This window comes from Neolamprologus brichardi, chromosome 2 (assembly GCF_056152115.1).
Source record: "Neolamprologus brichardi isolate AB-2024 chromosome 2, ASM5615211v1, whole genome shotgun sequence".
Lineage (NCBI taxonomy): Eukaryota > Metazoa > Chordata > Actinopteri > Cichliformes > Cichlidae > Neolamprologus > Neolamprologus brichardi.
In genome coordinates, this window is record NC_142105.1 from 30,720,897 (window position 1) to 30,736,747 (window position 15,851).

At 42.2% G+C, this 15,851-nt stretch overlaps 2 protein-coding genes across 2 annotated transcripts; both read right to left on the reverse strand.

The window, feature by feature from the left end:
• Window positions 1-3,916: 3,916 nt before the first annotated feature.
• slc25a5 (solute carrier family 25 member 5) lies at window positions 3,917-6,062 on the reverse strand. Its single transcript, XM_006781262.3, has 4 exons — window positions 5,877-6,062; window positions 4,657-5,143; window positions 4,437-4,577; window positions 3,917-4,331 (listed from the first exon to the last, which is right to left on the reverse strand). Exons 1-4 carry the CDS (start codon window positions 5,985-5,987, stop codon window positions 4,174-4,176), a joined length of 897 nt encoding a protein of 298 aa, XP_006781325.1. The 5' UTR covers window positions 5,988-6,062; the 3' UTR covers window positions 3,917-4,173.
• Window positions 6,063-6,292: 230 nt separating this feature from the next.
• On the reverse strand, window positions 6,293-11,797 carry slc25a43 (solute carrier family 25 member 43). Its single transcript, XM_006781261.3, has 5 exons — window positions 11,372-11,797; window positions 9,584-9,825; window positions 9,297-9,469; window positions 7,913-8,047; window positions 6,293-7,575 (listed from the first exon to the last, which is right to left on the reverse strand). The coding sequence occupies exons 1-5, from the start codon at window positions 11,641-11,643 to the stop codon at window positions 7,363-7,365; spliced, it is 1,035 nt and encodes a 344-aa protein (XP_006781324.1). The 5' UTR covers window positions 11,644-11,797; the 3' UTR covers window positions 6,293-7,362.
• Between the last annotated feature and the right edge of the window lie 4,054 nt (window positions 11,798-15,851).

A 15,851-nucleotide genomic window follows, 5' to 3' on the forward strand; every position in this document is an offset into this window, starting at 1 on the left:
TGAAGATAAAAGCTTGAAATTTTCACTGGTCTTTCATACAATCGACATGATTAAGAATCTGTCATTCAGGACAACATTAAAAGATCGTGTATTCAGATGCATTAAAAATATCTGAATATTGGCCACTTAAAAGAAAAAGTCCAGCACTCCTGCAAAGTTCCATATTTGAACACGCACTAATAAAACCAACTTCCCATTGCAAAATACACAGTGATAAGTTCTGAATAGTATATTGTTATATGACATATTTGTTCCAAATTAAACATTCAGGTTCAACCTTATTTTTTTAACTTATTATTTATTTATTTGGACAAGGAAAACAAGTGTATTCCTTCTGCTTCTTTTCCTCCTGCTCACATCCCAAGAAAAGTTCTCTGAGCACTGCTTCATTATTTCAGACTGTGATACTGGCCAACACGTTCTCACTCCCAAAGCGTAACATTTTACGCTAGGTGATAAATCATCAACATATTACGTTTTCGGCTACCCACCACGTTCCTAAATGACGACCTCGGAAAAATTGAGGAAATATGAGAACCATATGGACTCAATCTACACATGTTCGCTCTTTTTCTTCTAATCACTTAGAAACACGCTATTTAACATCATTAAAGTCCTGGTTAACCTCAGGAAAAGGTTATGGTTAGGGCTAGGGATAAGGTTAGGTTTAGGGCTGGAATACAGGGCTGCAACGTCTATTACCGCGGGTCATTGCACTGGATTTCGGCCATAACCCGCCGCGTACCATAAGAACGCCGAAGGTCTCCTTTTGCGTCCCTCAGGAACGCCCCGGGACGTGACAAAACGTCGGCATGTTACGCCTCGGGAGTGAGAACGGGCTCTACTGGCAAGGGCCAGTGAAAGGAAGAAAACAGACAAAGAGTGAATGGGAGAGAAAGAAGATAGCAACAGGTGTGTGTGTTCATGAAAGCTTACATTAAATAGAGTATTATCGTTATTAAAAAAAACCATGAAAGACTCGGGCTGCTTCGTTTTTCATTAAATATAACGTTAGAGCTTTTAGCAAAGCTGTGTTGTGATGTTTCTTCTAAAGACCACAAGGTGGCGCAATCACTGCTCTTCAATTTATTTATTTTTTATTTATTTATTTTTTGTCGTCAATAAAAATAAAATCTTAAAAATCCATGTCTGATGTCTGGCAGGACTTAAATTGTATAAATAAGCCAACAATTACAAAACGTGCTGAAAACCTTTGAGTTTGAAGGTTTTCAGCACGTTTTGTAATTGTTGGCTTATTTACACATTTAGCACGCAAAAAGCACCCGCATAATAATCTTAACATAGTAACATTTAAATGTACCAGAATCGTTGTTGTATTCATATATATTAGAGCAAATATCATATGCGAGTATACGAGTCTTTGTTTTTACTGGGATCATGTGATAGATACGGTAGAAGAGACTGCTATGAGTGGAAAGCTCTGAGGTCATGACCCCGTGACGTAACTCGGTCTAACAGCTGACATTACGCAACAGCCCGGCTGACAGAAGTTTATCGTCACCCGGAGTAAAGCGTGGTACAGGGTATCTTCAGTGATCCGTAGACCTGCATAGCGTAGTACGGGAATGTAACTATGTGCTTTTACATAAGCACAGCATTGTACTCAGATTGTGTAAATATTACTTTTTTTTTTAACGACACCACATTTTTTCATAATAACATAATAACAGTAAAACACTAGTAATGAGACATTAAAGCCTCAGTTTTAGTAGTAAAACTGACAGATAACACTCACGGGGTGAGTTTATGTTTATATTTGGTCATGTTATGCTTCAGGTAATGTTTTTTTTTTATGTGGGTTTACATGTCATTAGTGTTTTTTCCCCTGTGGCAGTGCAACCTTTACTTAAGAAGCTATCGCCTACTCTCCATCATAAAAACGGCAAATGTCCAGGAGAAGCGTGTGTTTCTGTTTGTAATAAAAGTACTAAAAATAATGAGAAGAAGCTGCTTTCGGCTGCTCCATTACTCACGAGGGGTTGCCACAGTGGGCAGCTCTGCATGTTTGATTTGGCAGAGATTTTACTGTGGATGTCCTTTCTGTTTCCTCCCAGGACTAAATCTTTCTTAGGCAAATGTGTAAACCGCTACTCAAGTGGTTACTGGAGCCACTATGAAATAATATTGAGAAATAGTAATACAGTCCACCAGCAAAATTCATCTATTTTTATGACTGAGGAATTGAGTAAAGGACTCGTGTTACTTCAAGGAGCTGTGGCATATCTTAAGCCACGCAGACAATGAGTAAAAGGTTGTGATCCCTGTTAAAGCTGTAATGGGACAGCTGTAACGTGAGGCCTACTGAATGAAGGATTAACTATGGGCTACCTGCTGAGAAGGGCCTTTCAGACCGGACTGGAGAAAACAGCATTAAAACTAATTTCTGTGGGTAAGAGGTCGGGTCCAAGTCTCTGTGAATCACTGAAAGCAAGATTAGTCCAGCTGAGTAAATCATGTAATCTGTTAGCCTCTTTTTAGCAGCACTGTGTCCTCCACTCAGGATCAATTTGGGTTAAGCGTCCAAGTCGTAGTCATTGTGTCTCGTCAAGATTAATTTGATTAATTCTGCTTGTCATCTTGGAAGTAAGTGATTAAGTTTGAGGACATATCACTGGATCAAAGAGTGGAAAACACTAAAGGCACATTGCCAGTGACAGAATTAAACTTCTGATGAACTTTAAGAGCTGCACAGTGAGTCAAAGACCTTAATATTCTCATTCACTCATGGTAAGAGTAATTAAAGCAGTGACTTAAGACTCATGGAGGATTTCTGGGGCGCTAACAGTCCGCAGCGGCTAGAGATTTTGAATACGCTGCACTGATCCAGAACCTGGGTTACAAAGATTTTTTTCCCCCAGTTTCTTTTACTAGTAACATTTGTCAAATTTCCTCTAAAATGCAGAGATGATGTTCAGAGGAGGCAGCAGTTCTATCATGTCTGAATAAAGAGCAGATTAAAGTTGCCAAGTGTCCCCATGGTCTCATGCCCAGCATGTGCCAGGATGCCACTGTTAGATCAAACTGTTTAAATATGCACTTCTCTTGACTTTCAAACATTAAGCTAGGTTTGAATTTAATTAAACAGACAGAACTGAACCAAAGTTGAGTTGAACCAAAGAGCACAAAATCTGCAGCTGACTTTTATAGAACGGCCTGCCCACCCTCGAGTAGCTGGACCAGTAAGAACACTATGTCCTGTCCTACACAAGCGACAATCATGTGCCTCTTTATGCATGCCAGGATCATGTATCAGCAGGAATTTATGACACCCCCTTTAAATACACGTGGACACAAGCAGTGCACCCCACTAGAAACCCTCTACATTGTCCTTTATGCGTTTTAATAACCAGCCAGAATGCAGAAATCTCCTCCAGTACACTTTCATTTCATCCTGAGATCCCTTCAGCGTGACAGTAAATAACTTGTGTGTCAAACTGGTAACTGAACAAATGGCTCAAGGTCGTAGTCGTCAGTCACACCAGTTGGGAGTCAGAAGAGGCTTGGCAGGAGATAAAAGTATATTTAGAAGGTTGGAATAATCCACCTTACAACAGGTAATCCTCGAGGAAGTCACCTGTGCAAATGTTCTTCGAAACTATTTTATCATTCTGCAAATGCACAGGAGACTGCTAAAGCTAATGACTTTCTGTAGATCATTTCGCTGCGAGCGCGTCTCAGTTAAAATATCGTCAGCGGGTCAACGTTCACAGCTGATTTTGGCACCCCCCCAACTGCAACCTGCGAGTCTAAGATTACATTTCTCACAGGAGGCAGCCAAATATCTTCCTCACGCCTCAGGAGGCGTGACTGAGGAGACGCGCAGCCGGGGATCTCGGTCACACTCTGTCGCGTACACTTTATACATGGCATTACACCTCAAAACCAGGCCGGAGAGTCACTCTGTAGGTTGCCTTTATTTCTCGCTTACTGGCAAGGTTCCTGTGTTCAGGGAATGACATTCTGGTAAGGGGCGAAACAAAAAAAGAAAATGAATGGGCCAAGAGAAGAGTGCATAACATATTCCCCCAGTACAACTAGTAGAAAATACTAGTTGGTCCCTATAAATATAGCTCGGCATTTAAGTCCTTCCAAATGTACAAGATATGTTACAGTTAAACTTCACAACATGAGCAGTGAACATACAAAAACATCTTAGATGACTTTCTTAAGCTCGTCATACAAGACGAGCACAAAGGCGCCACCCATGCCTCTCAGCACGTTAGACCAGGCTCCCTTGAAGAAGGCCTTGCTGCCCTCATCGCGTGCAATCTTCTTCCAGCAATCAATGGTGCCCGTGTACATGATGTCAGCTGAAGAGACAGAATCACACAGATGTTACAACCTCATTTAAATAGAACAGTGGGGAAAAAAAATAAAGAGGAAGTTATACTTTGATTTTGTTGGGGTTTTATTACCTCCTTTGCGTCCAGACTGCATCATCATACGACGACGGACAGTATCGAAGGGGTAGGACGTAAGACCAGCTACGGCAGTCACACTCTGAGCAATCATCCAGCTCACTATAATGTGCGTATTCTTAGGGTCAGGAAGCATGCCTGTAAGAGAAACATTAGCCGGTGAGATTAAAAGGCTAAAAACTGCTATGTAAAAAGACATAAAGCAGCAAACACTCACCCTTTGCTGTGTCATAGATGCCAAAGTAAGCAGCTCTATAGATGATAATGCCCTGTACTGAAACGTTGAAGCCCTGGTACAGACCCCTAAGGCCATCGGACCTGAAGATCTTCACCAAGCAGTCTCCCAGACCTTTGAACTCACGCTCGTGGCCCCCTTTGCCGACATCGGCGGCAAGACGCGTTCTGGCGAAGTCGAGTGGGTAGACGAAACAGAGGGAGGTAGCTCCGGCGGCGCCGCCAGATGCCAGGTTACCCGCAAAGTATCTCCAGAACTGTTTCCGCTTGTCCACGCCGTCGAGGAAAATCTTCTTGTACTTGTCCTTGAAAGCAAAGTTTAGGGCCTGAGTGGGGAAGTATCGGATGACATTGGCCAGATTTCCCCTCCAGAAAGAGAGGAAGCCCTGCTCTTTGGGGATACGAACGACACAGTCGATGATGCCCTTGTACTGCTTGTCGACCGCGATCTGTTTGCTGGCATGTTGCACCTGTAAACAAAGCAGAGACACCGCAGTGCATTAGAGGCAGTAACGAGTGAAGCTCGTCATATCAAGTTTCCTCTTCAAGCTTTCACCTGGTCACCTTCTGAGTTGTCTAAGCTGGGAGATTCCCGTTATTCTACTGAGTCACACACATTTGCTTTCATGTGCAGGTGGACGGCCCTTTCATTCAACAGTTCACAGCCCCGCCCCCTGCCACTGCTGCTGCTGAGGCCGGGCCCAATGCAGCAGTGAAGCGCCATGGCGCAAACCTTGCTGTGACCTTGGCTGTTTGATGTCAAGACAAACTAATGACCTGTCTTGACACGAGAATAACTTTATTTAAACACCACAGTGGCAACAGACGGTCACATTCTCCTGTCACAATGCCGCTTTTCATGCGAGCATTCAGGCCGGTCTATTACATAACAAGTGCTTGCTCGCTCCTCATCTGTGCCTGCACCAATCTCTGACAGAGCCGCTTCGATTTACTATTTTTAGCCCAGTTTCTACTCCTGACCATGCAGCAGATTTCCATTTCGATTAGATTACTATTAGATTTTAAACCATTTGCCACATGCACAAGCATCTTAATAATTTCCCCTCCAAACATAAGAAATAAGAAGAAAAGCTGCAAAGGAGCAACAGCAGTATTCAACACACGTATGTGACTGATATCAATAATTACAGTGTCATTAGGTTTTCAGGTGTTTGCACAGGGATGTAAGCGATTCACACTCACCTGGAGCAGAAGCTTCACTCTCTCGATGGGAGCTACAGCTGTTTTAGAGATGGCAGCGGCGATGCCACCGGCCAAGAAGTCCTTGGCAAAGGAAATAGCTTGTTCACTCATCTTCAGTTGCTATCAGCCGCCGTCCAGCTACTCTGTTGGTGGGGTTGAAATGGCCGAATCCTATCTAGAAGTGAGGGGATTTAAGGAGGCTGTACGCGAGAAAAAACGTGAACTTCGATTCTTTTCTGCGATTGGCCGGCTCTGGGAGTAGTGGGCGGGGCCAGGCGATGACCTTCGATTCAGATTTGGAGCTTTCCCTTGTCACTCAGATAAATGGAGGCACGAGATCAGTCCCGCATGAGAGAAAGTTTATGAATTACTTTTGCGACTTTTTAAAACTCGCAAAGTCGCATCTGATTAGAAGCGAGAGGCTCCGTCAAGGCGTTATATTATCACCATTCTTATTCAGATTAACCTGAAGGTCGTGTCAAATGTCATTCTGGGGCTGATGAGGCCTCACAGTTATGGTAAAGGTCATCCCAGCTGTTAATGTCCTTTTGGCTGCCACTGAGTTGCCCACGTGAGCTGACGTGATACAGTCACCTGACTGATTTCACTCTCAACCTGAGCACACAGACCTTTAAACCAAATAACAAATTGGCCTAAAGCAAATTACCACTACAAGCAAGAGAGGAGGTTGAAGTGAAAATGCAGAAACAAACCAGTAAACGTATTCAGCTATAAAAAAAATTCTTGTTATTATCTTTTCATATAATAATGTGTCACATATTACAGAATCTGAAAAGTAGCTTGTTGGAGTAAACAAAACGGTAGAGGTCAATGTCAAGTTTAAACTAGCAGAAAATGGAAATACTCCTGTAAAGTACAAGCACCTTAAATAAGGTGCGTAGTAACTTGAAACAATTGAAAACGGGTTAGACTGCTGACAGACAACTTAAGGGCAAAGTCACCGTAGAGGAATGTGGGTTTCAGCAAACAGGAGGTTAAATCAATGTTTTTACCTTCAGAATGAAAAACAAATCATTTAAACCTCACAAACACTTTTCTTTCTTTCCATGTTAGCAGAATACATCATCAATAATGACATACTTTAACTTAAAACTCATTAAAAATTTTGCATTCATTCATACATTAAAATCATAACCTGTCACATGGCGCTCATGATGGTCAGAGTTCACAAAATCCATGAGCATTTCTTTAAAAACTATTTTATGTCAGCAGACTATGGCACTGATTCTAATGCAGCGAAGAGCTCCCAGAATAAATATTTATCCTAAAAGGCACATGTCAGGTAAAAAGCCATCGTAAATCATGGATGGGTAAACAACTTTTTAAAATACTTTTAAATAAAATGTAAAAGTCTGAGAGAGGTAGGCTCCTGGATGCCCTTGGATTTGCTGTTGTGTCATTTTTCAGTCTCTCGCTCCGTCTCTCTCGTTTTTTTTAATAAACCAGGCATCGTTCACGTAAAGCATCACCATCTATTTCTCAAAGACGAATCCCCTGAGCCAAAGTGCCTGTTTTTCAAGTGGCGCTTGACCTCCTCCAGCTCGTTCGGCCCGAGGCTCTGGTCGACCCCCGGTGTGAGCTTGTAGCTCAGGGGGGAGATAATGTAACCGTTGCGGTAAAGGCAGACCTGCTTGCACATCTCAAAGCAGGTGAAAAGAAGGCCAAAGCAGGGAACAATCTGTAGGGGAGTGACAAAAGACAACTGCATTTTAAAGTCACGCCAACACTTAATTATTTTGATCACAGATCGACAGAGAACTTGTGCTCGGTATGCACTTTATTATCATTAAAACGGTCACAAGTAAAAACAGTTTTGGGCTATGAAGGGATCTGTAGCTTTAAGAGCGGAGCGTGCTGTTCCACCTTGGTAGTGAAATTCCTGCTGTGAACTACGCACGCTAAACATTACTATTATTAAACATGTAAATGCTCTTATTTATATAACAGAAGATCAAACAGACCCGTATTTTGGCCATATAACAATAAATTGCTACCAATGTATAAGTGAATCATACCTTTATTGTGTTGGCAGTAAGGCCGTTCCACAGTGAAAGGACGCCGTTGTGTTTAATCACCTGTATGAAACAGTCGATCATTCCAGTGAAATGGACGTCGACTCCTCCAAAATGGGGAAGGCGGGCGCTTTGTGCCTGTTAAAATGAATGAAAGCCAAAAAAGGAAATGGTGAATCAGAGTTTGAAGGTGCTTATTAACTCAGAACCGGGAAGGTCAGAGGACATAATATTGTGACACTATGTGTTTGATTTTATTCAGCTGTCATTTATCAGTAAATGCAAAAGGACAGTCACAGGACCAATCAAATATCTTCATATTGTTGGAGGGGCCACCAAAGTAGTGCCAAAGATTCAGAGAGTAACTATCAGAAGTAGACTATTGTGTTTCATGGATAAAGCACGAGACCAATAGGACTATTCAAACAGCTTTATCTGTAGAGGACACTTAAAGCTAGCCAAGCTAGCCAGCAAGTTAAACTATACACGTCTTAAATCATTACCCCAAGCCTCAGCAAACATCATCAGCTTTTTCCCCCCATTAATGTTTAACTCTGAGCTTTTTAATGACAGACACTACAGCTGAATAGCTAAATGAAGCCTTTACGCAGGACTGTTCTTTAAAGTAAGTGACGTCGGTGCGATGCTTGAGCAGACTGGAAACACACGCCGGCTGTCTGATAGTTGCTGGCTATCTTTAGAGAACATATCTATAGCTTCTGCAGAGCTGGGACACATTCACATTCCCAGCTGCTGTTGAACCTTGTTCTGCTGAACCCATCTAATAATAGGCAGATAAAACCGGATGTAGAATCCTGTCCTTTGCCACACCATTGTTCCCAATGTGTCCTTTGCAGCGTATAGACACCCTTATTTAAAAGCAACATGGTGCAGACCAACAACTCCTGTGATTATAATAGTTTAAAACACATGCAGTAAATATCTCTTCTCTTTATATTTAGGTAAATCACCACTGAAGTAATTCTGATGTTAACTTTCCATACTCAAAATCATTGAGTGGCTGAGTAAGGTCAGCCGGTACTTAGGCAAACCTCTACTGCCCTCTTATGGACTAAATATGTTACTACAGCCAGCATGTAGGAACATCTACACTGTAAATGTGTTGTGTTTACAATCATTTCCCAATTAGTCAGCAGCTGAGACATCTGAAGAAGAAATATGAACTTAATTAAAAAGACCAACACAGTATTTCCAGCATCGGTATGCAGCTGTAACACTTCCATTTAACACCTTTAAATAAATATTTATGGTGTATCTATCTTTATGTTTCTATTTTAATTACTTCCAGCTTGAAAAAACAAAAAATAGTCCTGTTTCAGTTCTCCAAACATACCCCACAAGCAGAAAAGGTGTTCTGCAAACTTACTTGCATTTTCCGCTTTACAGTTTCAAAAGGGTACGAGAGGGTTTGAGCCACTCCTGCTGCCAAACAGCCGTTTATTAAGTTCTGCAGGGGAGTGAAGCGAACAGGAGGCTCCTGCCACAGCTTGTCCAAGTTCATGTAAACTGCATAACATCCGACAGAAAAGGGAACTGCACCTGTAAGGACATGAAACTTAAGGTAAAGGTAGAGTTTCGTGACGTGAGATTCATATGCAAAATCTTACACGATCCACTAAAAACGAATTCGTTTGTAGCAACGTGTATACGAACCCAAGACAGTGAGGGAAAATCCCCTGTAGAGGGCGAGCAGCCCCTCGTTCTTGTAGATCTTTGACAAGGAGTGAGCCACGCCGATGTATGTGGGCTGCCTGCAGTTTTGAATGATCAGCCTGGTTTCTGCCACCTCCAGCGGGTACGTGGCCAGAGCAGCAACAACACCGGCCAGTCCACCAGCAAATATGGCTCTCCACTGAGAGATGAAGCCCAGTTCATCCATGTGAAGGTGGACTATCCTGCACACAGAGGAAAGAAAGAAATCTATGAGAAATAAAACTCAGATGTCCCTGTAAGACAGTTTGTCTTGTAGACAGACCAACACAATACATACACATGTATAACTAGATAGCTATATATAAAAAGACAAGATCCAAGTGGTTGTTCACTACATCGAAGGCCACCCTGTTTGTTTATGCATCGTGTTAGTATTTAAAACACACATGAAAATGACATTAAGTGTATTCAGAGCCGTCAGACAAGCTCTGCTGCTTTGAAATATTTTTTTTCGGACATCTACTGCACCTATTTTTATTTCAGAGCACTTCTTGGAAGCCTCCAACACAGAAGCACGTGAATAACTGAATCCACGTGTGTGTATTTGTGGGTGTCACAGACATATAGGAAAAGGCATGCATTTCCTGGAACTGTGTGTACAGGACACCAGGTTGTGGTGCGCACACGCGCATAAGAAACAAAATGAAACGAAACAAAAACACCTCATCGGGAAACATAATGACTAATACAGATAGTAGGAAGTCGATTTGATATTCTTTGCGGGATTACTGTTGTCTTGCCGGCTGCTTACTGCCTGTGTTTTGTCCTGAAGTTACCCAGCAGTGAATCGGTTACATGCCCTCATTTTTGCCTCATAGGCATTATTTCCTCTCACTGGGATTTTTTGTAAAACCACAGGACTCGCAGACCCAAACCAAAGTCCATCCAACTGCTTATATTTCTACGTATCAGAGCTGCAACATATAACAAACCCTAACAAAGCGGAGCTGGGAAATTTGGGACATCTTCAAAGAACGAAACCCCAAATCTCAAATATTGTGGATGTAGTTTTATTAATAATTTGAGCAATTTGTCAAGCAAAAACAACAATTTCAACAGTTTAACCTAATAAATTTGAAGGATTCTTGAGTCTACAAAAAAATGGGACGGCTTAAAGGTTTGTCTGAATTTGAAGTGACGCCAAATGTCTTCAATTGCCATCCATAAGTCAAAATTGGACATTTCGACCTACTCAGTAATAAACGCAATTTCGATAGTAAGTCGAAATTATGAGAAAATAAACGTTAGTTCTACCATTTTCTACCAGTTTTGGGAATATATAACATTTTGCGCCTCAGGAATACGATGGTTAATAATGGCACACTACCTGCGAGACAAAACCCAGGGAAGAGACAATCATGCCACTTTAAAACTCGGCTGAGAGAATCCAGCCTTCTGATTGGCTTAAAATGGAGCGTGCGACTCACATAGAGAAACAGGAAGTGCATCTTTAACTTAAGGGATAAAAGAAAACAGACCATTTACATCAACTATTTTTTATTCTTTTAGGTCCTGATACATAAAGAATTAACTTGAATATTATTTTTTCTGTAATTTCAGCGTGTTTCATTCCGTTTTACACCTCAAAACACAAACGCAAAGTCGACGTCATGTGACCCAAGTCGAATAAGAAACTATTTAGGATAAATTTGGGTCGAACGATCACATAAAATGCTTTGCAGTCCACACAGCGTGAGACAAACCATAAGTATAAGTAACTTTACTCACTTTCTGTATGTTGCGAGGTGAACTGCGTTGTAGGGAAACAACCGGAGGCAAGAGGCGAGATTTCCTTTCCAAAATCCCCTAAGCCCCTCATTCTGGTAGATGAGGAGAAAACTTTGCCAGAAACCCCTCTTGGAGTGAAAGGTGCCCACCTGACTTTTTATTTTGACCACCTCTAAAGGTGACGTGACAGTTTTGCTAAAAAACCCGGCGAAACCGACGCACACGAAGCTCTGAGACCTCGTCAGCCTGTTGTCCTTTTTCACTGTGGCCATTGCTGCCTGGCCTTAATGCTCCAAACCGCCTGGCTCCCCCGATGGTTGCAGTTTTCTAGGATTTGCTTATACAGGTTAAACATCTAAATATAGATGGCGAGGAGGTGTCCGTTGCCCATCCCGACCCCGGCGGTGTAATGTGACAGTCACGTCACTTTGGTCGTTGCCGTGGGTGAGCATTGAACAGCAGAGGGCGCGCGTTGACCTCGGATCAATTATTACGTACAGACGATGCAATGCCGCAAATTAAAGTCCCTACAAATGTGACTCATGCCTGCTGATTATCAGAGTAGAAGCATAAAAGATGCAAAAGCATAAAAGTTCTTCAAAATCATTATTTGGTACAAGCACCTTTGTTCTTCAACACATCTTGAACTTTCTTTGTCTTCTTGAAGGACATTCAAAGTTCTTATTTGGATGTTTGCTGCCTTTTGTTCAGTTATCTGTCAAGATGATCCCACTCTGCTCTAATAATGTTGAGGTCCACATTCTGGTGAGGCCCATTCATGACTGATAGTGTCCCCTTCTGTTTTTCTGCCCAGGTATGCTTTTACTGAGTTGGCTGTGTGTTTGGGATCATATTCATGCTGAGAAATTAAGCGGTTTCCAATCAGATGCTTTCTAGATGATATTGCATGGTGACTCAAACTCCGACGGTGCTTTTCTGTGTTCATATTTACATCAGTTTTGACAAAATGCCCAACACCACCAACTTAAATGGAGCCCCAAACCATAACAGAGTGTCCACTGTGTTTAGGAGATGGCTGTAAACACTCACTGTTGGACCTCTCTCCTGACCTTCTCCATAAATGCTGACAATGATGAACAAAAACTTTCAAATTTGCACTTGTCATGCCATAAGACCTGTTGCCATTGATTTTCAGTCCAGTTCTTGGATACTTTGGCTTACATCAGCCTTTACTCCCAGTTTCCCTTCCTTAAGAATGGTTTTCTAAGAGCCGCCCCTCCACCGAGACCACTTCTGATGAAGCGTCAGATGACTAATTGATCAACTGAAAAGCCAGGTGCATCTTTCCTAAGGAAATAATTTAAAAAGCATCCAATATCCGAAGAAAAACATTAAAAGACCTTCAGGAAGTCTGGAGAACTACTGCACAAGAAAACTTTAAAAATTGAAAGAAAGTCTGACTACTTGGAAGTAGCATATAAATTACTGAGGGGTGGCTCAAGACCCTTGCACAGTATTGTTCTGTAAATTAGTGTAATTACTGCTGTATTAGTGTATACACATATTAATCAAGACTTTTCTGACTTAAAAAGTTCAACATTAGAAAATAAAATCTTATGTTTAACAAAAAAATTAAAAACTCAACCTGTGCTCAATGAAAAAAATATATAACACAGAAAGGTAGAAAAATAAGAACTGTTGTGTGTTAAAATAAATACTCCAAAGTTGAACAAACCTAAACAATCACATACAAGATAATGACAAGTGGAAATAATCCAGGGGTAGGTCTGCATTCCCAATAACAATCATAGGGAGGAGTTGTAAAGATTGATGGAATGATCTTCTGACGTGGAACAGTTCTTTTGATAAACCTGCTCCTGTAATTATCCAGCATGTCATGCTTCGTGTGCAGGATTTTCCAATATTGTCTGTAGCTTGGACAGCTTCCTCCACTTCAGGCTCCACACCCACAGCCTTACATAGTCGCTTTTTTTTTTACAAAAAATTAAAGTCACATGGCTACTACATGGCAGTCCTGCTCATAGACCACACAATAAAACACTTTGTAAAGCACAAACACTTGTCAGCAGCAGAACGCCAACCCTTGTCTTTTCTGTCAGTTTTTTTGAGTTTCCTGCTCAGCTTAAGGTTGATTTTGAGTTTTAAAAGTGAATGCTCAATTTGAGAGACTTCACACAGTTAAAGTCTTCCAATTTTCTTATTCATTTAATTTCAGGATCCTCTTTGAGTTGTACTCTTCTCCCAACACGTGTTGACCAGAATTGCGCAACGCATGGTTTGTTTAAAGTGAGCATACACTTAATCTCAACCCTTTTTTTGTGGATCTGTTAACACGTGTCAATCAGGTAAATCCTTGATGTATTTTCTTAATCTGGTCTGATTTACTGTATAAATCAGCAGGGATTTAATGCTGCTGTCTTGTTTCAGCTCCATGTTTGTTTTCTTCTTGTCTCTGCCTGCCAGGAGCACCTCCCTCCCTCCCTCCCCTGCCTGACATCCTCAGATGCATGCGAGGAGCCCACCTTCTGTCTGTGCCTGGGCCACTTGGCTCCTTTACAAAGGCTTTCTGGAATAACAGAGCCAACCGGAGGAAACGACAGCCTGATCACAAGAGGCTCACCTCTAGCTGCCTGCTGGGGTGGAAAAGGGTGTGTGTGCGTGTGTGTGCGTGTGAGTGAACGGGAAAGCAGCTTTCACTGCTGCACGAAACAATCAGGGTGCAGTTGCAGCAATGATTATGAGCAGGATCTAACTAAACCTGCAAGTTCGTATTTGCTATTCATGCAACTGCTCCGCTTTTATTTATTAAAGAGAAGCTGGAGTGACTGTTATTCACATCTGTGCTTCAACTATAGAATATTAAAGTAGCTGAAAGAGCCCAGTTTGAAAACGCTTTGATCACCCTGTTATACATGTTTGTCTTGAAATACACAAGATAATGAGGTATCTTTCTGTAAAGATAAGCAGTGTGATGATGGCTCTTATCAATTAATGCTTCAGCAGTCAAACAGAGCGCCTCAAAGAATCTGTTGCCAGTATGTCTCCTTTGCTGTCCTTTCCCACACTGCCTCTGCCCAACAGTATTTGTGTAGAATGCAGATAGAGCACTACCTTCTTCCTGTATGTATATCACTGTCGTGAATATGTGCTTCCTCCATGAAGAAAAGTATTGTGGGCGCTGCCTGCGTCCCTTTGTGTTTGGGGGACTGGTATCTTGCAGTAGGTGCAGGCTGGCTGAGGCATTGTCATTCTCTGGATGTCATGCGCAAGTCGACCCTTGATCTCCCACTTTGAAGTGCATTGCAGACCCGCGAGAGCAGTGGTTGTAAGCTCACAGCGATCAACAGAGGGCGCTCCACACCAGAGAGCCTGCAGACCAGAGGCCGGTGGCTCTCCTCCTCACAGATTGGTGCCAGGCTCACAGAGCTCTGCAGTAAAATTCTCACCTCATTATCTCAGACAGTCACATCACAGGCTTGTGTGGGCAGGGGAAGGGAAAGGGAAGAAAGGCTCGGGGGTGGGCAAGAGGAACAGGCTTGGGTGGCTGACACTAGAGTCTCTCTCTCTGTGAGTGTGTCTTTCTTTAAAGGAGGGGGGGTGGGGGTGTTGCACTGGTGATGAGGCTTGAGTACAATTTACTGTGGCGCTGCTTTAACACCTCTAACAACAGGGATCAGGCCAAACTGCTCCTGGCTCACTTAACAGGAATGGGAGACGTGTTATTCATGGGAGCTTAAATTTGAATTAATGGTTTCTGTGATTGTGTAAACTGTGAAAGGTTGTTAGGGTTTGTTAGGAATAGTAAATCCCATTTTGCACCTCATTATTGGGATCAGTGTTTATCGCAACGGACGTTAAAACTGCCATTATGTCAGCTCTGCAGAGCAGTAAATGTGTTTATATACACTATAAAGTGTAAAATTAGTGATAAATCTGTGGCCTTAAAGGGGTTAATTTGTGTAATTGTGTTAGTGACCTTTGACATTTCTCGTTACTTTAAAAAGACAAACCTTATATTACACTTGTTTCTTCTCTAACACGCGTTTTTCCCTGTAAAAACCTACGAATGAACTATTTAGTCAGGATGCAGATGACCAGGAGGTCCATTGTTTGTGAGGATGCGGTTGAGAACTTCTGGCAGCTGCTGGCCCCCCCCTTATCTTTGCCATGTACAGTCAATAAATCAATATCAAATCTAAGGAACAGGAAGCCAGATGGCCTTCCCACAACCTCTCCAGGACAGCCATCTCTCAGGTCCTCCTCGGCTACTGTACCACTGGTGCATGCAGCGGTCCTTTGAAGACATGCACATTCAACAAGCAGCTCAATGAATGACTAAAGGGAACAAATAAGCTGTTACGACTCTGCTCAAATCAGTGTTTGTGTTTCTATCCACATCAAAGGCCTCGGTCTGTTTGATATTCAGCCCCCACACCTTGATCCGAGCCACGTACAGGTAGAGGGGAGGAGCAGTCCATTGAGAAGAGAGAGGGTCATG

Coding starts and splice junctions, on each gene's coding strand:
- slc25a5 (XM_006781262.3), bottom strand. CDS start 5,987: ATGAGTGAACAAGCTATTTCCTTTGCCAAGGACTTCTTGGCCGGTGGC. Junction 5,144..5,876: donor GAGTGAAGCTTCTGCTCCAG/GTGAGTGTGAAT, acceptor CTTTGTTTACAG/GTGCAACATGCCAGCAAACA. Junction 4,332..4,436: donor GCAGTCTGGACGCAAAGGAG/GTAATAAAACCC, acceptor CTGTCTCTTCAG/CTGACATCATGTACACGGGC.
- slc25a43 (XM_006781261.3), bottom strand. CDS start 11,643: ATGGCCACAGTGAAAAAGGACAACAGGCTGACGAGGTCTCAGAGCTTC. Junction 8,048..9,296: donor CTGTAAAGCGGAAAATGCAA/GTAAGTTTGCAG, acceptor TCATTTTAACAG/GCACAAAGCGCCCGCCTTCC. Junction 7,576..7,912: donor TTACTGCCAACACAATAAAG/GTATGATTCACT, acceptor ACTCCCCTACAG/ATTGTTCCCTGCTTTGGCCT.